This window comes from Cydia fagiglandana, chromosome 8 (genome assembly GCF_963556715.1).
Source record: "Cydia fagiglandana chromosome 8, ilCydFagi1.1, whole genome shotgun sequence".
NCBI classification, from domain to species: Eukaryota; Metazoa; Arthropoda; class Insecta; order Lepidoptera; family Tortricidae; genus Cydia; species Cydia fagiglandana.
In genome coordinates, this window is record NC_085939.1 from 1,996,311 (window position 1) to 2,021,604 (window position 25,294).

The following is a 25,294-nucleotide window of genomic DNA, read 5'->3' on the forward strand; positions in this document are numbered from 1 at the left end:
TACGACTAGTCGAGTGAAAGAGCCATCATCGCAATCTGAAAAGTCCACCTTCTAGGCATTGTTGTGCAAAGTGTTCATCGTATCAATGAATTACTCAACATATTTCATAAAAATCTCAACACAATCAATTGCGAGCAAGATATTATCATTAGTTTACAATTCCCGTTTCCTTTTCAAAATATATTTTGTCTATTTTGTGTGTTACGGCGCGACTCGGGAAATGATTTAGAAATTCACTATAGATATTAAATAGTAAAGATATGTGACCTTACACGGCAAAAGGTACCTTATGGCGGCTGGCGCTTACGCTATTATTAACGCCGCTCCAATATTCAGCCGGGACAATGGTACCTTTTGCCGTGGAACGTCACATATCTTTACTATTTCATATCTAGTGAATCTCTAATTCATTTCCCGAATCGCGCCGTTAGTAGTGTGTATTTACTAAACTTCAAAAATCTCGGTCCAAGCCCTCCTACAGTACACTTACGACTCAAATGGCCAGCATTACTGCATGTCTTGCGGCCGGAAGTTTCAAACAAAACTCGGGATCGCAAGTCACGTTCGAGTCCATGAATTTACAGAATTTACAGAATAGTGTAGTAAACGAAGCAAGTTGTTGTATGGAGACCCATGCATTAATTCCTCAGTCGATGAAATATATATTTCTGCTGGGATATTTTTTTTTAATATTTCATATATTGTTGCAATACGTTACATGAATATTTCCGGTGAAGACGAAAGTTTGAAAGGAGCATTATTTTGTAAAAAGATATTAACGATTTAAGACTTTAGGTATTTACTTTAATTCTATTATTATTATTCTTTGGATATTTATACAATACTTATTATTTATTGATACTTTATCATACTGTAAAGTTTTTTCTGGCTGAGGAATTACTGCGGGGTCCACTATCTTTATTTACTACACTAGAATATCTGCTTTGTGTGGGTTAACGGTTTGGGAGTACATATCATCATTTATTTTACAAAATGATTAACAGTGTACGCGATCAGTTTTAAGTGGGCCGAAAATCGATGTTTTCATTTCGCCTAACTTGGTTATTATTAAAGCGTCACACACGAGAACAAACAAAGCAGAGCATAACTTAATATAAAGCATGTTGGGATGTCCACAAACTTACAGCGGGAGTTTCAAAGAGAACCCCCCGAGTCTCCTTTATGCAAATCTCGGGTAATTTCTTTGGTGGGCGTCACTGGGACCCTTTGCCGAAATTACGTTGACTCTGCAGCCGTGGTATACGTCTTATTTCACACTAGTTGTGGGTATAATGCCACTCGATTTAATAAAGGCATCTTCTGACCTTTCAAGTCTGAGAGGGCCGTTAAAATTAATATTGCGGTCTTGGAACAACTTTGATTCTTACTCGTATCTACCTATGCATGCCTCGATATATTTGGAAAAAGTATAATTAAACAAATGAATTTGCTTTCATTGCGAAATAGTTCTTTTGTTGCACTTAAACTTCATGTTTAGTTTTTTTTTTAAATATACATACTCGTATTTATATTTTTCAAATAAATAAAAAATAAAAAGTCATTTATTGTCGCAACAAAACTTACAGCAACAAATCGAACAAAGAGAAAACAAAAAAGGTTACAGGTTACATAATAAAGTTACAGTCCAATAGGGTTGTTGACTGTATATAAAATATAGAATATATGTAATATATTTAATTAACGAGATATACAAGGAGAAGGTAATTTTAACGTGACGTCGTGTCAAAACAAACTTGGTCCTTTTATTTGTACAGATGTAGACAAAATTTAGATCCTATTTGGTATGGACATATGTAGTTTGTCCGCCCGTCCCCAGGCCTCCAACCGGTCAATGTCTGTACCAACTGGATAGTTTTTACAAAGGGTTCTGCGTAATGGTAAGGAACCTTTCGTGCGCGAGTCCGACTCGCACTTGGCTGGTTTTTATTGTCTACCCTCCAGTAGTTTATCACACTCTTTTATACAGGGTGAAATTTAAATCACTGGCCATATTCATTCCAGGCACTACGTTACACTTAAGGAATCTATTTAGCAAAAAAAAGAGTACATTTTTTTTAATTTTCATTTTTCAATTTTTAAATATTTTCCACGAGTCGTGGTCACCCTATTACCACAAATGTAAACAAACCTAATAGTAGGTTTTAACAACAACATCAGCAAAGCCTTATCTGACCTTCACTAAACCTTATAATCGTTGCAATAGAGTCCACCCAGTTAGTGTTGGCGATGGTAGGCAAGTTTATCAATTTCGAGGGTAGTCTAAAATAAACCATTCCGCGCTAGCGGTAAACATAACGGTAAGCATAAATGATTAGTCACTCGTCACTCGCCAACCTTAAAATAATAATCGCGCGTGTGAGATACGTAGTATAAAAACAAAGATGCTCAAAGTGACAGAGGACATCAGGCGGGGCATGGAGAATCAAATGGTCACAGTACTTGTCCTCGTTGACTTCTCAAATGCTTTCAACACTGTCGACCATGAGATCCTCCTTGCCCTACTTGAGCACCTCAATGTGTCGCCGTGTGCCTTAAAATGGTTCTCGGCATATCTGTGTGGACGTCAGCAAGCAGTACGTGTCGACCGCATTTTGTCGGAATGGTGTAACTTAGCCACAGGTGTACCACAAGGAGGTATTCTTTCACCCCTATTATTTTCTATATTTGTCAATTTTATCACTCCAGACCTTCGCTGCTCGTACCATCTCTACGCCGACGACCTGCAACTCTATGACCAGTGTAACATTGCCGACCTTACTGCCACCATTAATAAGCTAAATCTGGATCTCAGACACATCCAACATTGGTCTGAGAAGTTCGGTCTATTCGTTAACCCCTCCAAGTGTCAGGCCATTGTCATAGGCGGCGCCCGACAGCTCCTTAAAGTCGATATTACACCTCCTGTATACTTTAATGGCACGCCTATTCCCTACAGCCAAAGTGTAAAAGACTTGGGTGTCTTTCTGGATAGTACCCTGAGCTGGAGGACACAGGTAGCCGAAATTAGCCGTAAAGTTACTGGTTCTCTTCATGCACTCAACAGGCTTAAACACTTTTTACCAATTAAAACAAAAATATTGCTCGTACAAACTTTAATACTGCCAATAATCGACTATGGTGATGTGTGTTATCCGGACTTAAATGAAGAGCTCCTGGATAAATTAGATCGTTTAATGAATAATTGCATTCGTTTTGTTTTCTGTCTCCGTAAATACGATCATGTCTCCTCATTCCGCTCTAAACTTGGCTGGTTTCCTATTCGTATTCGTCGCAAAATTCGCATGCTCTGCACCCTTTTTTCTGTTCTTAACGACCCTCAGTCCCCCGAATATCTAAAATCTTTCTTCCACTACTATGGTGTCTCTCGTGTCCGTCAGCTTCGCTCTTCTGGCAATCTTTCTCTGTCTATACCATCTCACCGAACTGGTTATATGTCCGATTCCTTCTCAATTCAGGCAGCTCGCCTTTGGAATAGTCTCCCTGTCAAAATTAAACAGTGTCCGAACAGATTTGCTTTTAAAAAATCCTTAAGTGAGCACTTTGCTGGCAGTACTGGAAAATCTTGAATGTTTCTGTTTTGTAAGTTCATCTGATTTCATATGTATGTATGTATGTATATGTATATGTAAGTAGGTATATGTATTTGTATCAATATTATTTATATTTATGTATGTTTATATTAGTGTATTTATTATGATTGTATTGTGTTCGTACAGGTACCTAATTGTATCATCTACTACCTACTTTTTGCACCGCCTACAACTTATCTGCTTTGCCTAAAGGTTGACTGGTAGAGAATGCCTTATGGCATTAAGTTCGCCTTTTGTACAGTGTATTTCCTTATGTGCAATAAAGATTAAATAAATAAATAAAAGATCACACTTACATTTTTACGAGATGGTTCACTTTTGCTAAGCTAATACGTACTTATATCGAAATAATAAGTTAGAACTGCTGTTCAATAACACAACTACCCTCCATATATATTTCTTGACCATAACTGTCAGAACATAAGTAAGGTAAATAAAGTATTTTATAATAATAAGCCATGATATTAAATTTGTATTAGTTTGCGTTAATTATTCTATAATAAATTAAACTAAATGCAGCAAATACATTTGTTGAATTGAATTATTATAATAACCGGATGTGCAGGAAACATCTTACTTGTTATTCCCACCAAGAAGTGGTAGAAGGGGTGAAGTCTAATCGAATATAAGCGGGTGTCTGACAGTTGTGGGTCACTTCTCAGTTGGAGAGCTACGACGACGAACGAAGTTAAGTGTCAATTTTATTTAATTGTGATTTTATGACTTGTTATAAATTTCTGTATGTTTTCTTTGTGTTATAGTCTGATGGTATGTACGTTACAATCTTTAATGTGAATATAACCCTTTGATGAGTTTTTAATAGTTACTATGTAACGTATATTCCAACTGATTACGGTGTAATACATCGCCGTGTGCCTGCTATACTGCCACAATTCAAAATTTTTGATTTTCTGGATTATTGCAGATTCGTATTCAAAATTGTTCAATTTACGACCTTATTTCGAGAGCCATAGCAAAAAAAGTCTTTAAGAGCCTTTTTCTCACAAGTGGCCTTATGCATTTGACCATAAATTGTCAGACAATTCCCTGCAATACAGCCACTTTTGAGTTGTGGCTATAAAGCACACGTTTTAAATGAAGCTTTTGAGTTGCGTCCTAGAAAATAATAATTAGCTGAGTTACACATATTATTATTATCGCGTACTTTGTTCCTATCAAAGTTGATATAAGTTCAAAAACTAAAACCCGACTACTGCAAATCGCGCTCTAAAAAGTATGAAACAAGATAGAATTCTTATCTGAAGTTATCAAACAGGAAATATTATAAATGTTATAATTTTTTTAATAAAAAAATACAACGTAATAAAATGTATTACATTTTTGATATATTTACAGAGATATTCAAAGGATCGCCGTGCATGGTCGTATGCCACGATTATAAACTTTAAGGTAAAGTGGCATACGACCACAGCTATCCTCTGAATCTCTGTAAAAATATAAATAATGTAGTAAATTATACATATTACGTTGTATTTTTTTATTAAAAAAATTATAACATTTATAATATTTCCTGTTTGATAACTTCAGATAAGAATTCTATCTTGTTTCATACTTTTAGAGCGCGATTTGCAGTAGTCGGGTTTTAGTTTTTGAACTTATTTTTTATTTAATTAATTTTGGGGTCATGACTTCGTTACTAACTACTTATTCGAAGTCACTTTATATTACTTTTTCGAGGGCATCCCCAGTACAGAAATACACGCAGAGCGCCACATATATCGGGCTGCGCTATCCTTTGGCATGGAGGCGCTTTCGGCGCCCAGCTTTGGAACGTGTACAGTGCGCCTCCTACGTCGGGCTACGCCCGACTCTATTACTATGAGGGCGCCGAAGGCGCCCGGCTTTGGAACGCGTAGAGCGTGTCTTGTACGTCGGGATACGCCTGACTCTTTTAGTATAAGGGCGCCAAAGGCGCCCGGCTTTGGAACGCGTAGAGCGAGCTTCGTACGTCGGGCTACGCCCGACTCTTTTAGTATAAGAGCGCCCAAGGCGCCCGGCTTTGGAACGCGTACAGCGAGCTTCGTACGTCGGGCTACGCCCGACTCTTTTAGTATAAGAGCGCCCAAGGCGCCCGGCTTTGAACGCATATAGTGCGCCTCGTACGACGACGGGCTACACCCGACGCGTTGAGTATGAGGGCGCCGAAGGCGCCCGGCTTTGGAACACGTACAGCGTGCCCGCACGTCTTTTGTACGGCTGTTTCATGCATTTGCCCGGATTTGGTAAGCGTCCAGCGTGTCACGTATGTCGACACTTTTAGTATGAGAAAGTCGAAGTCGCCTGGCTTTGGACTGCTTGCAGCGCGCCACGTACGTCAGGCTACGCCCGACTCCTCTAGTATGAGGGCGCCGAAGGCGCCCGGCTTTGGAACGCGTACAGCGAGCTTCCTACGTCTCTTGTACGGCTGTTTCATACATTTTGGCTGATCTGGACTTATACCTATTCACGTTATAAAATATTGCAGGTCATTAAAAAAAACACTATGTTTATAGCGGCCAAACAAATTTATTTTGCAAATACCTTCTTGTATCGCCGTAGTCGGGTAATACGCGGATAGAATCCAGAGCGCTTGTAGATTCGTAGTTCGAATTACCTACCCGATAAATTAATGTTTCATCGGGTGCATGCAAGCAAAGCCGGTCGCAAAAGCTAACAATATTTATATATTTGAAATGTGCTAACTGAGCTCTTTCAAATGATATACATCACGTAATCATTACTTATTTTTATTTTTTTCGTTCGTGACTTTATGACCTCTAGAGGACGCCTTGTTCATTTTTTTGTGACTTCATATAGCCTATAACCAGCGGACGATTAAGATAATTCGAATGACATATCGTTTGTCAAATTATAATGTGTACTTTAGAAGTTATGAGGGAACAAATGAACATACATACATACATACATACATACCCACATACATACCGGTCAAAATCATAACCCTCCTTTTGCGTTGCCGTAGTCGGGTAAAAATAAAGGGATTTTAACTATTTTGGTGTTTTTATTTATATTTGCATGGTAACCTTTATCCAATAATTTTGTGTTTAAATTTGGCCGCATCTCAAAATCTTTAAAAAACGTTTCTGCAATACGGCCACAACTCTAAATACCTGTCTTTCGGGCCTTGTGTCTTAAAAAATATACATTTCTTTTAAAAAGTGGCGTGGTCATAAGGAAGGTTATATCATTCCGAGTAAAAAAAGCTAAATTTTAAATTCATAGACCTAAAACTAAAGGAGTAAGATCCTATTAAACACCCTGAACTATACTCTCAAAACTTTGAGACGCGATTTCTCGAAAAAACGGTTTTTTGAGATGTGGCAGTGTAGCAGGCACACGGCGACATCATGTGGCTTATTGCTCGATCTTTATTACTATTTTAAACTATGCCAAGTGTGTACGTTAAGGTAGCCAGTACTAACTATTAAGCCACCAATATTTATTACGCATAAAATAATATTTTTGTGAATGATGTGACAATAAAGCCGATTAATTGTTCCGTAAATCTACAATATACTTTTACTTACAATCTGCTTATATAAATATATTACTTAAATAATGTCTACCATTTTTCATATTCTAAACCTTGTAGTTGTCGCTATAATAAATACATTACTTTGAACAATAATTAACTAGTCTTAATTAAATACTGCCTTACATCCTTATTTCCTATTTTATCAACGATAATATTAAAGTAAATCTGACATCAGAAGTGGGATGATATTACACACATTCTATGCCTACAAAACTAATGTTTCAGGAGCAGTACGAGTATAAGGACTGCTTATGCTAGTCAACAGCGGGACGCCATCCAACTCCAAACAGACACTGTAAGCCGCGCTATCCTGGACACAAGGACACTGGTGTTTCACTTTCAGTGAAAACCCCAGGTGAAACAAGATATTTGGTATACTAAGCATGATGCTTTTTATGGAGAACCGCAGCAAGCAGCTCAAAAGTACTTCGCAAAACAGAAACTGCCGCACCTGTGAGACGCTGCGGAGTGGCGCCTGTCTGGAAGGATGACTGATGAATGATGTTGTTTCTGGTATGTTAAAATTTGGTTACACTTAAAAATAGGACTGTATAGGTATGTTTAGATATCGAATCACATCGAATAGTTACAGAGTTAGACAAACGTAAACGTCTGTCCTTTTCATAACCTGTTATGTAACCATAATGACGCATAAATAAATATTTTCTAATCTATACTATTCTAGATGACGACTTAGTTAATGACTGAATCGAATAATAATAAAAAAAAGAAGCTATTTGTGAAATTGGATTTTAGAAAAGCAGTTTGGTTTGAATAAGTTTCCAAACGTTGGAATAACGTTATTTATGGCCTGGATAAATATTTTAATCGTGATCAGTTAGCTACAACTCGAATCTCATTATAAGATTTTGAGGTCTGCATTAAAGACTACGTTGGAAATTTTAGGCGGTTAATAACAATGGGCATTTTAATTGTAACTTACCGCGTGTCTTAAGTTAGGTACGTTTATCAAGTCAGGTTCAGCTGTCGGTTTAGTTACGAATTTGATACTTAATTTAACTGTCGCGGTTGTGATATTTGTCGTCAGATTTGTGACTTTTCCTAACCGGCCGTTAACGGTATACTGTTAAGTGGAAATACCCTTATACGTCCTTTGAATTTTTTTAGTCACATTATTTCTTATTTTTGTTACGATTGATACGAATAAATATTCATATAACACCAGTTACTTAGGTTCAATAGTCTGATATCGAAGGCACATATCTTAAAGATTCTATCTCACCGATCAGGATCTTATCAAGGAACTATTTCAATAAGTATAAAACAGTAAACAATATTAAACTGTCAGGTCGTTTTAAAACTGTAAAGGATAAAGTCAACACGCTTTTGGTTTTCAGTTACAAGCCCCTCGTAAGCTTATCGATATTAAAACAGTCGGTGGTAGTCGTGATACTTTCATAAATAGTAATAACGGCTATTTACAATTTTGCACCTACAGTGCTTATTGCGAGTTCTGTGTACAGATAGTAATACGCGTTTGGCATAAAAGCGTTTTTGAAAGTATGCTTCCAATTTGATAAATTTACTGATTGATGGATATTAAATGACTATAAAAAAAAAAGGATATCTCAGTGACAACCTTAGACAATTATAGTTAAAATTTTTCGAACTGATCTTGTTCACTTACCTGTACTAACAATGGCATTGTTCTATTACAATCCTATTATCTGCTTTTGTTCTCGTAGGCGCCAACCAATTTACTTACAAAATAAGTTCGAAGTACATTGCATGTATATTGAATTTTAAACCTTATTTCTTGTTGAATGGGGTTAAAATGGTCTAAAAAGATAATATCATATTCAATCTTTTGGAAAGTCACATGCACCTTAGCCACGACAGGGACGTATTCTGGTGTTAAATAAAATATGTAGAAAGATAAAAATGTATTATTATTAATAATAATTTATTATACATATTAGTTAACAAAAATAATCACATTTAATCAAAATCAACAAGTTCTTATACAAATATATATCAATATTCAATCTGCGAAATGTTTTACATGCTACTAGAGGCAAAAAAGTTACATAAGTGTATATATAAAAAAATAATCCCATGTGTCCAAAATCAACAGATTCTTATACAAAAAAAATATGCCTATAATCTTAACACACACAATTTGATAACAGGCCAGGTAATTATTTTTTATTGGTGTCTCGCTCGCTCTTTTATAGGTCAGAAAAATTACCACTAAATAACATGCCGACATAAACAGATAAACCACGTGCTTATCAATTGCAACAATGAGAGTACGACCCTGGCGGCACATCTGTTATCTCTAAATGCAAAACGTGTGAAGTGTTATTCTTACCTTCAAAGCATTTTTATCCTTATGATAAGACTATAGAGCCGATAATATAATGAAATTTTATGGTATCTCATAGCTGTTTTTCTACTGAGTGCATTATTTTTGAGTGTCGATGGTGGTTAAATGCAAAAAAGTTAGGTTAGCCATTATTTAGTTAGTGTATTTTGTAGTCTATTGTTTAAAGAAATAGAGTCGTTAATCTATACTAACATTTCAAGGCGGTTATAATCCGCTTTTACTACGAGGTGATTATCCTAATTTGTGGTTTACCATCCACCAGATAATAGGATTGTAATAGAACAATGCCATTGTTAGTACAAATAAGTGAACAAGATCAGTTCAAAAAATTTTAACTATACGTCATACAAAATAGTAGACTAGTCAGTATTGTTCTTGTGGTAATCAGAGGTAATTCAAGTCCCGTGTTAGTAAATTATGTTTTGAAACCGTGAAGTTGAAAGATTTTTGCACATGCAAATTAGTCAGTAAATAAAAAGCACATATTCTCTTGGTAATAAAAATACTTTACAAAAAAAAAGGGGTAAATATACAACATAGAGTACAATAAATGTGTACAAAGTAAACGTATTCCTTTAGGACCATTCATCTAGGTGACCTGTAACTGGGTTGCCAACTTTTTTTTGGTGGAATATAGTATTTTCCAGAATAAGGCATCAAAAATATAGTACATTTCAAAAAAAAAAATAGTACTTTTAGATAAAATACTAAACATGAGTGTAATATACTTTTTATCGGAAATATAGTATTTTAGCGTACTATATATTTTTCCAAAAGTATATAGTACAAAGAGCCAAAATATAGTACAATACGATATAATATAGTACGGTTGGCAACCCTACCTGTAAGGAATATAAAAAATATATACACGGTGTAACATGAGGGGGCCGAATAGTTTTAGCAGCGTATTCCTGATTATATTTAGAGACAAAGTCCTTTAAACCTTTTTGAAATTCGCCTAGTTTCAGAGTTCATTTAATACAAATACAAAAAAAAAAAAATTAAAAAAAAAAACTAGTTTTCTTTTTGATGACGATGTTACTACTATGGGACGTAGTCTAAATATCCTTATCGATAGATGTCAAAAAGTAACAAGTAACACTTCGCAACAACTATGATTTAAGAAAAAAAAATTTTGTAAAAATGCATTTTAAGTGACATGTTTACCAATAACATATACTTTTTAATGTACAAGTACATTAAAAAAAAAATTTTTTTTTTTTGGGCGAAATTGACATATACACATATTACATTATTTTCTCTCTTTTGACCTCAGAAATGCGTGGTTAAGGTCTTTCGCATTCCTTGTGAACTCCATGTATATACGATATTTTAAACTGTTATTATACTTTACCAGTTCTCGTAGTAAACTCGCATAAGCCCTTGGGTATATGTACCACCATTTACCTGGTCTGGCGGTAATTAAATATGCTGCGGTAATAAAATGCCTATAACAATGGCAATTTTGTACCTATGATCTTCTGGTTCATTTTAATGTTTGTTTTAATTTTGGTACATACAAGAAAACATAAGACCACCGGAATACTGATAAAGCCAAGTGGAAGGTAGATAGGTGAATTAACCTTTTGGTGCCACTTGTTGCTATGAGTGAGCTGTTCAGGAATAAAACGAATCGTATAATCCTGATTCTATAGTATTTAGCAAACATCAATTTTTATTTTTATTTATACCTAACCTATTGCCATAATGAAGCATGACTGATATAAATAATATGTCTTCGAATTAATTGTGTCCTACCCAGAAGCCCAAAACATCCTAGACCCATCCTAGAGAACAACTTTTGTAAGATGAATCCGCCTTTGTACGATAAGTTAAGATTCAACTAGAAGAATATCGCGTTATCTCCTGCGGTTTAAGGACAGTTACGATGGAAGCTCCAAAATACCATTTCATAAAAAGAAATACGTTGCCTATTATTTGTAACCACATTTTTATTTTGCCACCGAAGCTTCAGCTAAATAAAAGATAGATCTATACATATTGAATACATTATAGATAATACTGATCACTGACTTTTAAAATAGTTGTTTTGTGGGATGGCCGAACGGAGTTTAAAATTCTGTTACATTAGGTTTATATAATTCATGGGAGTGCCCAACGTAGGAAGTTCTAATGGAATGAAAAAAAAAAAGAAAAAAAAAAAGAACGAAAAAAAATGATAAATGTTTATTTCTGTTAAACGATTCAGGTTAATTTATAAAATTATTAGGATTAAGAAGTTTTATATACTTAAGGTAATTTATGTATTAAAAAAAAAAAAAGAAAAAAAAGAAAAGTTTATAAAGTTTACTTATGTGAATGAGACATGAGTTGATTATCGATCGATTGAGAACTTCCAGTGTACATCATTCCAGTGTAGTTAAAAAGCTTATTTGACAAAATAATAACCGATTAATAATTGCTGCCGAGCCTGCGAGCTCTCGCTTGATGTAAGTGAAAAAGTAGCAATATAGGGACCTGCTGCAGAGCCTGTGTGCCCCACTTGATGTTATAGGTGGACCAGTAGCCAACTCAGGGCGATACATGCTACCGAGGCTGACTTGATGTGATAAGTGCCCGTAGCATGGTGATTCTAAGTAGGATAATTGCTGCCGAGCCTGCGAGCTCTCGCTTGATGTAAGTGAAAAAGTAGCAATATAGGGACCTGCTGCAGAGCCTGTGTGCCCCACTTGATGTTATAGGTGGACCAGTAGCCAATTCAGGGCGATACATGCTACCGAGGCTGACTTGATGTGATAAGTGCCCGTAGCATGGTGATTGTAAGTAGGATAATTGCTGCCGAGCCTGCGAGCTCTCGCTTGATGTAAGTGAAAAAGTAGCAATATAGGGACCTGCTGCAGAGCCTGTGTGCCCCACTTGATGTTATAAGTGGACCAGTAGCCAACCTAGGGTGATACATGCTACTGAGGCTCACTTGATGTGATAAGTGAAACAGTAGTATGGTGATTGTAAGTAGGATAATTGCTGCCGAGCCTTCGAGCTCTCACTTGATTAATGTGATATGTGATATAGTATCTGACTAATAAAAAATAGTAATTGCATATACTAAGTTTAATATAATAAATAAATAATAATAAATATAGAAATAAGGTACTTCGAGAACGAAGCACCGGTCAGTATGGCCGTGTGAGATACGTAGTATAAAAACAAAGATCACACTTACATTTTTACGAGATGGTTCACTTTTGCTAAGCTAATACGTACTTATATCGAAATAATAAGTTAGAACTGCTGTTCAATAACACAACTACCCTCCATATATATTTCTTGACCATAACTGTCAGAACATAAGTAAGGTAAATAAAGTATTTTATAATAATAAGCCATGATATTAAATTTGTATTAGTTTGCGTTAATTATTCTATAATAAATTAAACTAAATGCAGCAAATACATTTGTTGAATTGAATTATTATAATAACCGGATGTGCAGGAAACATCTTACTTGTTATTTCCACCAAGAAGTGGTAGAAGGGGTGAAGTCTAATCGAATATAAGCGGGTGTCTGACAGTTGTGGGTCACTTCTCAGTTGGAGAGCTACGACGACGAACGAAGTTAAGTGTCAATTTTATTTAATTGTGATTTTATGACTTGTTATAAATTTCTGTATGTTTTCTTTGTGTTATAGTCTGATGGTATGTACGTTACAATCTTTAATGTGAATATAACCCTTTGATGAGTTTTTGATAGTTACTATGTAACGTATATTCCAACTGATTACGGTGTAATACATCATGTGGCTTATTGCTCGATCTTTATTACTATTTTAAACTATGCCAAGTGTGTACGTTAAGGTAGCCAGTACTAACTATTAAGCCACCAATATTTATTACGCATAAAATAATATTTTTGTGAATGATGTGATAATAAAGCCGATTAATTGTTCCGTAAATCTACAATATACTTTTACTTACAATCTGCTTATATAAATATATTACTTAAATAATGTCTACCATTTTTCATATTCTAAAGCTTGTAGTTGTCGCTATAATAAATACATTACTTTGAACAATAATTAACTAGTCTTAATTAAATACTGCCTTACATCCTTATTTCCTATTTTATCAACGATAATATTAAAGTAAATCTGACACGCGCGTACTTAAGGTTAAAAGAAATGTTTTCGAACCGGGAAATTACGAAGTGGTACGTAGTTATTTATTAAGTGGTGAGTGTTTACGTGGTGCACAAAGATTATACGAAATGGAATCCGTTCCACGCCTTCGCAGACAAGGATTGAATCCAAGAGTACCATCTCGTGGACTTTCGTTAATTGCGTCGATTTTTAATCAAATGTACGTAAGTTGATTCAATTTTTTAAATACGCCTGAATGCAAAGATTCCTGACCTAGTTTTTACTCATTGTTTTTAAGCCACGGACGTTTTGTTAATAATCATTAGTCAGAAATAACATTTTAGATTAAAAATGGGTTGCCTTTGCATTTTGACGGTTCTAAGCCCGTTAAAGTATGAAAGGAAAAATTAGCAACTTATGTAGGTAATCTCGCTGCAATAGGGTTCATAATTGGTGACGCGATTGCAAACAGCGGGAGGGGCGGGGTGTCAATGACCTTAACTGATAAGAGAGAAGCGGGTGTAGTGGGTAGTTGTCGGTTCACCATAACGTACGAGGTTTTTAGGACAACTTGATGATGAGTTATTTCGAAAAAAATGTACTGAGCGGTATTAAAAGAAAAAACACGTGTTTAATATTTTTGCGAGTTCTTTCGATTCTGTCAATTTGGCCAGTGAATTAAATTTCACCCTGTATAAAGGAACATCAGCATAATTAATAAGTAATAAAAAGAGTAAAATAATAAGGTTAAGGTTAAGGTAGTGGTTCCTGTGGTGTTGCTTAAGGGGCCCACTGGTTAACAGTCCGCCGGACGGTATCGGCCTGTCAGTTGTTCGGAAGGGGTCAGTAATATAAAATATACACATTTTTAATATAGTATTCACAATGTATATGCACACTTTGTATAATTTTGTTTAGTATAAGATTTGCATGGTATAATTATTGCTGTATTGTATAATGATAAAATGTCTAATTCCTGTTTGAATAACATTCAATGTACATAATTTCATATTTTATAAATGTTAATTTTCATAACAATTATATAGTCGAACGATCATAAACTATATTAGTTAGTTGATCTAAGAACATAAATAATAATGTTCAAAACGCCTAGCAGAATTGCAGAATTTATTTCTTACAACCACTCTAAAAATCCCTTAAATAGTTAACTATTGAAGAATTTTGTTCTGGCGCTTCGCCGGCCGCTACCGCGGCACGCTCGCTTCGCTCGCTCGGCTCGCGCGCTGTTTGTTCGCAGTTCAACCTAACACTCCTCCTCGCTTCGCTCGTCGTCGTACCTAACGGAGACCTGCGTCATTATAGAACAACCGGCAGAACGTATTCATTTAGTTTCATATCTATTTGATCATATGTATAATTCAGAAGGTATTTATGTCATGTAATTATTATGTTATATATCAGATATTTCAAATATTTTTATTTGTAATAATTACTATAAGTTTTGTATGTTATACAAAAAATAATTAGCCCATACAATTTTTATATGACATACTAATATATGCGAAGTACATTAGATAATTTCTACAATATATATTAAAAACATATATTTTTTGTTGATATTCCTAACGTGTGTTATATATTGTGAATAATATTAAAATTAGATTATATCAAATGTTGGTATAAATTATAAGACGCACCCGTTCGGAAGTGTCAAAATTTGGTTCTAACTGACAGGCCGATACCGTCCGGCGGACTGTTAATCAGTGGGCCCCTTTATGTCCATGGGCGACGATGACCGCTTCCCATCAGGCGGCTCGTCTGCTCGTTTGCTGACTATTACATAAAAAAAGGTACCTATAGTTATATGATGTTTTCACAAGTGTGAAAGTTATAAGTATTGTGTGAATTAAGTATTGTTACTATTTGGGCCTAAAATGGGGAGACGGATATGAATGATAACAAAATAATTACACCAAGCAATATTTTTCTAGTATCGTGTGCAAAAAAACCATATCATTCGTGCCGTGTGCAAACGATTAAAAACGATAGCAACAAAAATTTCCAATAGGTAGGTCATCAGTAATCTACCTTTCTTATACTATTAATCCATTTCTTCGGTAGGTATAAGTCAAGATAATAAATATATATTATATTGTATAACTTCCTGCATTGCGAAAATGGCAAAAATTGGCAATATCGGCCAAAATTACCTACAAGTAGGCAACATTCGGTAACACGAAAATATTGTAACAGTATTTACTACTACAGTATTTTCTGTATCAGTACCTAACAAAGACATATGTAACTTCGTATAAGATGAATAAAGTCTAAGGAAAAAATGTGCCTAGGAATTCAAGAAAAAGTCATTCTCGGATAGATGCCGCACACACCTTTAGCCTCGGCTAGATGGCGTAACGACACCGTTTCGTATTTAACAATTTTAACACATATATATGAGTGAATTAACATGGATCAAAATGATATAAAAATAATAAAATCATTTATCCATAATATATATTTTTTTGATAATTTTATACGTTTTCATTTTGAGTTTTAGTCGTGTGTCGATAGATGGCAGTGAATTTACTGTGACTACAAAATTCACAATGACAGGACCCCTCTATACTATCTATTCTTTTTGATCAGTAATTACTGTTGCAATAAGGTGCTGTCACTGTCAATTTACTTAGTAAGATGAGTAGCATTCGCTGTCGCATCACTGTTGCATTTGACGTAGTAGCAGTCACGACAGTTACTGTCAATTTTCTTAAGAAGAGTGACGGATTGAACGGGTTACTTATGGTAACATTCCATTTCTGACTGCAGCTGCACTACTAGTACTGAACACGTCGCTGTTATTGTCAATTTCCATAGTAAAATGAACAGTAATGCTGCTGTCGTTGGAAATGGACTGTCACCTTTAATCGCAACGCTAATGCAGCAACGCAAGTCACTGGTTTTATCAAAGAAATTGATAATGACAGCCCACTCAATACCGCAGCAGTGATGTCGCAGCTATAATGCTGCAGTCGTCATCCGAATGACACCTTAATGCTCCTGCAATTGCCAATCGAATATCCTAGGTAACACAATCAAACCTTTAAGGCCGTTCCCGTACCCAAATGAAATCTACAATCGAGGCTCCCCTCACGCCACCCGTCCCGCCCCTAGATACAATGACGATACAACAGCGCCACGCAAGAAGTAGCGACTTGAAATGAACTAACAGGACACTGATTTGTAAAACGTATTACTTAATACTGAAAAAGCATGCTGCATCTCATAGATGGCGTTAAAAGTTAAAATGGAAAAATAAATGAAACATAGTGTAAATTAAATATTCATTTTAATGAAGTCAACTCTTATTTCAATAATATTTAATTATAAGGGTAGATACAGTTTATATTTAAACAAATTAATGACTGCAAGTTTTCTATAATATCATTATTTATTAGGTATACTGTGCAGGTATATCATCGATATTTATTAAAAAAAACCGGGCAGGTGCGAGTCGGACTCGCGCACGAAGGGTTCCGTACCATAATGCAAAAAAAAAAAAAACAAAAAAAAAAGCAAAAAAACGGTCACCCATCCAAGTACTGACCACTCCCGACATTGCTTAACTTTGGTCAAAAATCACGTTTGTTGTATGGGAGCCCCATTTAAATCTTTATTTTATTCTGTTTTTAGTATTTGTTGTTATAGCGGCAACAGAAATACATCATCTGTGAAAATTTCAACTGTCTAGCTATCACGGTTCGTGAGATACAGCCTGGTGACAGACGGACGGACGGACGGACAGCGAAGTCTTAGTAATAGGGTCCCGTTTTACCCTTTGGGTACGGAACCCTAAAAAGTTAGGGCATACCGATACAAGTGCGAAAAATAGGTAATTCGCACATGTATCGTACAACGTTTTACAGTACATAATATGGCCCTTTAAATTTTCGACATAGTTACGTAATGTGCTAATTATCGCACTAATGCGGTAAAGCAGCACCATATTGTAATAGTAAGGTGTATTCGGGTAATACCGAATGTCGGATAATTCCGAAATTCAGATGAAAATCACCCTTAATTCCATCATAATAAAAGTCTCTTTTCGGAACTATCCGACAGTTTTCGACATTCGGAATTACCCGAGTAAACCTTACCTACATTACGTTTACAAGTGCGGCAAATAGGAAATTCGAAACGAGTGGCGTTTTGAATCGACACGAGTTGCGAATTACCTATTCGCATATGTATCGTACAACGTTTTACAGTACCTACATACATATGGCCCCTTGAATTTTCGACATAGTCACGTAATTGCTAATTATCGCACTAGTGCTGTAAAATAGCACCATATGACTGTAAATCAAATTTATTCATTTTACAGAGTTCCATAGGTTCGTCGAATCACTCAAGAGGAACTTTTTTCTCAGGAACGTGTAGAGGTCTCAAATTGAAATTATATCAAATAGGTACTCGGATCTACTCTATTGTCAAATATATTAGCTTTTTTTCTCGTATATCGCAAAAATCCGAATTAATATCAAAATACCGGTATTAATATTGAAATCCCGGGATTGACATGCAATATCGGAAATCAATCCCGGGATTGAGAATGACCCGATATTGCATGCCCTAACCAAGTTTCAACCTATCAACGAATAATAAATCCCGGGATCCGGATATTTCGATATTGGTCCTTCTCAATACCGAAAATGGAATCTTGAGCTTTGCAAGGGTTTCAAGGCACGAGGGTTAAACAAACCACTTCACAACTTGAAATCAATTTTACCTACTCACATGCAATTTTGCACATTTATTCATAAATTAACGTTTAAAAACCGGCATTTTTGTGACTGACTGACTAATAGATCAAAAACCTAACCCACTTCCAGCTGACCTAGAAACTTGAAATTTGACACCAAGGTAGACTATTAGGAGTTTATAAAGGGAACAATCTAAAAACTGAAAATTATTGATAATTTGATGAAGAAAAACACATATATCGATAATAGGCTAGATGACTAATTTTCATTTATGGTATCAATCGATCAGGTATGTCTTTAGGATCAAAAGTCTATATGGTATAGATATGAGCGCCGCGCCGGCGCGCCGCCGCCGCCGACAAAATTTTCGCGCCGCCGCCGCCGACGCTGCGCTATCGGCCAGTAGCGTGCCTAGGGTTTTGGAGTAGGGCAAGCCGAAAGATATGTTTTCGTAATAACTGTCCAATCTTCACTCTTCGGGGTCAAATGCATCTGCTAGCGTGACGAGGCGAGCTAATCATAGCGCACGTCTGCTACGGAATGAATAATGTCATTTTGTATTTTGTTGGACAAATAGCTCGAGCTTGGTTTGTCGCTTTGAACATGTTTTTCTAGAACGCCGTCATATTTTGATAGCAACGATACAAGTTCCAAAAAATTGCCCCTATTTAATGAAGTGTTTGACTCATCGTGTCCTCTAAAAGGAAGTTCTTGCTGTGCTAAATGGCACACAATATCGACTAACCTCTGAAAAACACTACGATTGTTGTCAACACGCATGTTATGTTTTGATATTTCTTCTGATAATTGTCGCGACAAAGAGGCCTCGATCCTTTGTTTCCCAAAATTGCTAAAAGAAATCACTGCACACATATGTTTACCGGAATTCATGTGCCTCTTTATTGCTCCAGATAAATTATTTAAATCGTTATAGCCAGAAGTATTCCAAACGTTAATATCGTTCGAAAAAAATATGCAACACCAGCAATACATCTTATTTGTATGGGAACAACCAACAATCCAATGAGTTTTGTAGACGGCCCTACAGTAATTTCTCTTACGCGACTGACTTGACTGAGAAATACACAAGTCGGGTGTTGGTTTTGCCGCGGAAATTAGGTCCCGTTTTTCGACAAAGGTCAAAGACTTTACCTTGTTTTGGTTGACTAAAACGTGGACGCATTTCAAACCGTCACAAGGAACCACTTCTTGATCCATTGTTAACACTTATTAAACTAAGCGCCACAACAATGAACAAATTCACATTCACTATTTAATCAAATTCACTTAAACAAACTTTCGTTACTTTCGACTCGACCACTGACTCGGCTCAACTAAATAATAATACACTTGAAGTAAACGCGAACGCGCGCTGTGCGAACTTATGCAGCTAACTTCACACAAAATCCAAGCATAAATCGTCTTATAAAATTGCTATACATACCAACAAATAGTTACATCGTTCTTTGACGGTTTGTAGGCTGATAGTGCCCAGAGCGGGACGAAAAAGCAAGCACGGTTGCAAGCCAACGAGTGCGAGTTCGAGCAGGATAGCTAGAACATCCTCCGCCTGATTTAGTTCGCGCGGACGAGGCGCCACGCCGCGGCATAATTTTGCAACACGCTCGTGCCGCGGTTCGAGGCCGCTGTGGCTTGAATTTAATAATACGGGTTCGTTTGTCGCGCGATTTTCAAAATAATCTTTATTGATCTTATCACTACGTAATTTCGGTAAGGCAATTAGTTGCCTTAGGGCAAGCCCGGCTTTTGGGCTTGTATGGAAGTCCCGCCACTGCTATCGGCGTGGCATCGGCGTGACCTTGATAGGTACTACTACTTTCAGAATCAGATAATATATATTTTATCTAGTTTAGATCTTTAACGGGGCCAGTCTGAATAGCTTATAGACATTCAAAAGGCATTTTAGGTCCATATAATTCAAAAATATCGATGGTAAATTCAAACTTTTCTGTTTGGTAACCACGCTACTAGTGTTAGGGCAACGAAATGACTAATTTTGCCAGCTGGCTAGCTCATCCGTCATTCACCGCTAATTTAACCATTGCAAGAAAGGTTAAATGTCTTTAAAAGGTGTAAAAGGGGGTTAATTTCAGATATTAAGTGCTTTCACGCCCAACGGTGGCCGTTGGCTGTGCACGGAAGGCATCGGAAACGGAATCGGGTCTCATTTAGCTTGGCCATTATTCAAATTTCAAGCTTTGCCCTCGCATCGCTCGCATAGAAGTAAGCCGCTATCTGAACCTCCAAATTTTCGGCCCTGTTTGGAGCCTAATTTTCGGCCTCGCTTTTAAAATGCTTGGTCATTGGTTCTTCTCCGATCTTAGCTCCACTGCCTTTGGCCTCGCACAAATGCACCTGCAGGAAAGCTCCAGGTCTTTAACACTATGGCCTCGGTCTTAATCGGCCTTCGGACTTGCTTTACACTGAACCAATAGTTCAATTCCAAGCTCTGCTCTCTTACAGCTTGGCCTTCGGCCTCGCACAGAAGCGCGCCGTAGTCGGCGCTCCGCACATTCGGCCGTCAGCCAAGCTCACACTTGGCGTTCGATTCTAAGCTGTAAGCTTACCTGCAGCTCAGCATCTGGCCACGCATGGGAAGGCGTCGTTATCAGGTCTTCGGTGTTAGGTGGAGCTCGGCCGTGGGCCTCACTTTTTGACGTAAATCGGTTTGTTGGGTTGATATTGGTTAATGACGGAGCTTGGTTTTCCTTACTTCGGCACTTTGGACTGTCGACCAGACGTTTCCCTGATACAGTCAATCCGCTACTTTTTACTAGCACAAAAGATAAGGGCCTCGCAAAGATCGTCCGGACGGCCGGCCAGAGCCTCGCCAAGATTAAGACCGCCTCTGATGCTGCGCGATATCGTTTATTATACTATATAAAAAACTTTCGTACCTTTATTCAATAAATTTTGCTTGAAATTGAAAAATGCACTTATTTTATAACTTTCTTGCAGCAAAACATGTATTTTCGGTAAAATTTTGGTTTGTATTCTTTTTTCGTTAATCAAAGGTGTTTCAAGGCCACGCCGCCGATTCGCCGCCGCCGCCGACCTATTTTGACCGGCGCGCCGCCGCCGACTAAATGCCTATCGGCGCTCATATCTAATATGGTATCCATTGCATTAAAGGAATACAAAAGTTAGAAATGATAGTCAAAGTCCGACAGTCGTACTTCACTCGCGAAACGCCCCGAACAAAACGTCAAGGTCACAGAGAGTCCATCTTGAAGTATGAACAAAACAAGAAAATTGCGATTTTGTCTGTGAAATATTGCGTTTATGTATATAGTTTCCGTACAATTTTTTATTGGATAAAATGTGAGGAATCGAATGGTATCCTTATTTTTGTAGTTTTTGGAAGTTGAAAAGAACTTTAATGTTGAAACTTTCAGGCGTTGTACTTTTGTATTATTTCCATATATTTTTTTAATATCCACAATATTGTGATAAATTGCTCATTTGCTATGTATTTTACTAGATTTTGTTCTAAAATTCAACATGTGTCATCATCCCTATTAATTTAGACTTATGGATCAAAAACCTAACCTTCTTGATATTTGGCAGGTAGACCATTAGGAGTATACTCGTATAGAGGAAAAAATCTGAAAACTGAAAATTATTGATAATTTGATGTAAAAAATCATATATTCATAATTATTCGATTAATTAAGTACCTAAGACTTACCAAAAACCTAACCCACTTTTAGATAACCTAGAAACTTGATATTTGGCATGAAGGTAGACTAAAAGGCGTATAAAAAAAGAAAATATTGAAAACTGAAATTTTTTGACAGTTGACCGCGCGTTAGCGAGGGTCTCGTTTTCAGCACAACTGCTTTTATGATTAACACTAGTAATTTCTTACTTTTTGTACAAAAGTAATGATTTCCCAACAAAAACATAAATGTGAAATGAGAGCCAAGTTCAATTATGCCCATGTGGCCATGTTTTACTTCTCCAACCAACTGCATTTCTTGAATACCGCATCCTAAGGGTCCATGATTGCAAATCGATTGTAATTTTGTAAAAAAATTACTAATTGCAACAATTCTTCGACCGACGGTTTTGTCAGGAAGCTCTTCTTCCAAATCGAACGATATTTGTAACTGAAAATAAAATATATTGTAAGTGTTAGCATTTACAATTTGTCACATCATGTACAGTCGACGTCAAAGATTTATAATAAGGTGAAAAATGTATACATATATCATAATCAATTAATCACCTACCTCATGGGTATCTTCTTCCTCTAATAGACTAGGAACCCGATAAGTGTCATCCACCTGTGCAATGCGTGGGTTCAAAATGTTTGAGCTGGTCGCCTCACTGTCAAAACCAAAATTAAATAAATGTATGATGTTTTACAGCACATATGGACTTTACCGCACTAGTGCGATAATGCACACACACATTACGTATGTATGTCAAATATTTAAAGGGCTATATGTACTGTAAAACGTTGTACGATACATGTGAGAATAGGTAATACGCAACTATAATTTTCGGTGGAAGTTTGCATGGTAATATTGGTAATGTACATCATATATTTTTTTTTGTTTTATCATTCTCTTATTTTAGAAGTTAAGGGGGGGGGACACATTTTACCACTTTGGAGGTGTCTCTCGCGCAATAAAAAATCGGTCAACACGCTCAAGAAAAGTAAATCATTTACTATTGTGTAGGGTAGTATAATATAAAATAACTATCAGTTCATTAAAAAAAAACGTAAAAGAATAACGAAAGTACGGACAATCGGTAAATCCCGGGATTTTAATTTCCGGGACTTACTCATGCAACCCTATTACATTTTATCAGTGTACATTTTTAGGGTTCCGTACCCAAAGGGTAAAAACGGGACCCTATTACTAAGACTTCGCTGTCCGTCCGTCCGTCTGTCATCAGGCTGTATCTCATGAACCGTGGTAGCTAGACAGTTGAAATTTTCACAGATGATTGAATTTCAATCGCCGCTATAACAACAAATACTAAAAACAGAATAAAATAAATAGTTATACAACAAACGTGATTTTTGCCGTTCTTTGCGTAATGGTACGGAACCCTGCGTGTGCGAGTCCAACTTGCACTTGGCCGGTTTTTTTAAAATTAAGTACCTCTTGGAGAATATCAAATAACTGATGAGGGCAATGTATCTCGTACGATATTATTGATTGGCGACATTTTATTTAGTTTTCGGCGAACATTTGCTAAGTAGGTAGTACTAATAGCCATCTAGGAAAATAAGTACGAAATATGTCCAAATAATTGAGACTATCAATTTAAAGCATAAAAAGATATAAGCATCTGCACTGATAGGAAAACAGTAGGTATCCAACTAAGGTCTTTTCGTACGCCGCCGCTGTGAGTAGGTAGGTATTTATCGCAACGCACAAAGTTACGCGCGACACAGGTACCTACATATGTGACGTTATCTATGAAAAGGGACCTTATTGTCGATGGCGCTTCCGCCATTATTAACGATGCTCTGATATAAATACCACGCCGCGCGACGCAGTGCGTCGTAAGCGCCATAGACAATAAGGTCCCTTTTCATAGATAATGCCACAATTAGAATTCATAGATAATGCCACAATTAGAATTAGAACTTACTCGTTATTTTGACTGACTTTCAACTTTGATGAAATCGGAGATTCCATTTCCATATTTTGCAGTCTGTAAATAAAGATAAATTGTAGTATATAGTGAATTGTGTTACGTAGGTAGGGCTAAAAAGCACAAGTCAAATAATTATACTCACTCGATGTAGTCTAAAGATATAGTATCATCTTCGGCTGTGAAATTATCCAATTTTCTTCTTTTCCTAGAAAGACAAAAAAGCAAAAAGTTTAGACGCATGACAAATCACGAGCTGAGGTTCAAACCCTCGATAGGTGGATGGATTGCTAGAACGCTTTATGCGTGTAATTGTGTGCGTTACATGTATTACTGTGTGCTCGTATTTATAGGAAGGCCCACTACACCGCAACCGCGTAACTACGACTCACGGACACGCACACATAGACGGCAATGTTTTCTGCTTTGCCGTGGCGCTAGTGCCGCGTGGTGTAAACGTCGCGAATCGCAATATCCTTTTAAGCTATTTGGATGATGACTTGATGACAGTGTTTAACCGGTAGATGGAGCGATTATTAAATTTTAGAATGTTTTAAGTTATATGGATTACTAATTAGTACGATCAAGTATATATTAAATTAAGTAATAATTACTTATTTCACTGTGTAATAAATATACATTTTTACTTACGTTTGTTCCATTGTTTGTTGGAATCTTCTGAGTTGTCTTTTTCGAGATGTCTTCTTTTTAATGAGTTGCTTGTTACCCATTATAGGTTTTGGTGCACACGGTATACACACAACACACACTAGCCACAACTAGCTAGCTAGCTAGGTGCTAGGACACACAACACAGAACAGTTTTTATAACTAAATCTTATATTTGTTTTGGGGACACGTAGTACAGGTCCGTCTGGCACGAGCGCTCAGCCATCACTGTCTCATTTCGAAAGACGGACGGAGATAGAGCATGCAGGCCGAAGTCAATATTTTGTTACGATAGAATTAGTTGATGTTTATTTATTTTAAAAATATTGCCTCTAATTATCGTTTTTCTAAAGCTGTCAAATTATTGTTATAGTTATGATTGATTTTTCTCCTTTTTTTGTTTCATAGTGTCACATAGTAAAGAAACAAGTAAAGTTGGAGTATAAATTCGAATTGGAGGTTACTTTGGGAATAAATTGTATCGAGCGAAGTGTTATGAATCGTGTATCGAAAGCTGTGTTATGAAAGATAATATAATCAAGAATTATATATATTTTTCCCACGTCTACAAATATCAACGTTTCTTAGAAAAATAGGATAACAATTGGGGTATTTTTACATTTCTGGCTCAGGGAACGGCCTTAACAAAACTGAATTATGT

At 36.4% G+C, this 25,294-nt stretch overlaps 1 protein-coding gene across 1 annotated transcript; it reads right to left on the reverse strand.

The window, feature by feature from the left end:
• Positions 1–20,620: 20,620 nt before the first annotated feature.
• Positions 20,621–25,261, reverse strand: LOC134666867 (uncharacterized). The gene is made up of 7 exons (XM_063524173.1): positions 24,617–25,261; positions 24,111–24,173; positions 23,963–24,025; positions 22,585–22,681; positions 22,290–22,461; positions 20,920–21,098; positions 20,621–20,707 (listed from the first exon to the last, which is right to left on the reverse strand). Exons 1-7 carry the CDS (start codon positions 24,694–24,696, stop codon positions 20,621–20,623), a joined length of 741 nt encoding a protein of 246 aa, XP_063380243.1. The 5' UTR covers positions 24,697–25,261.
• Positions 25,262–25,294: the final 33 nt, after the last annotated feature.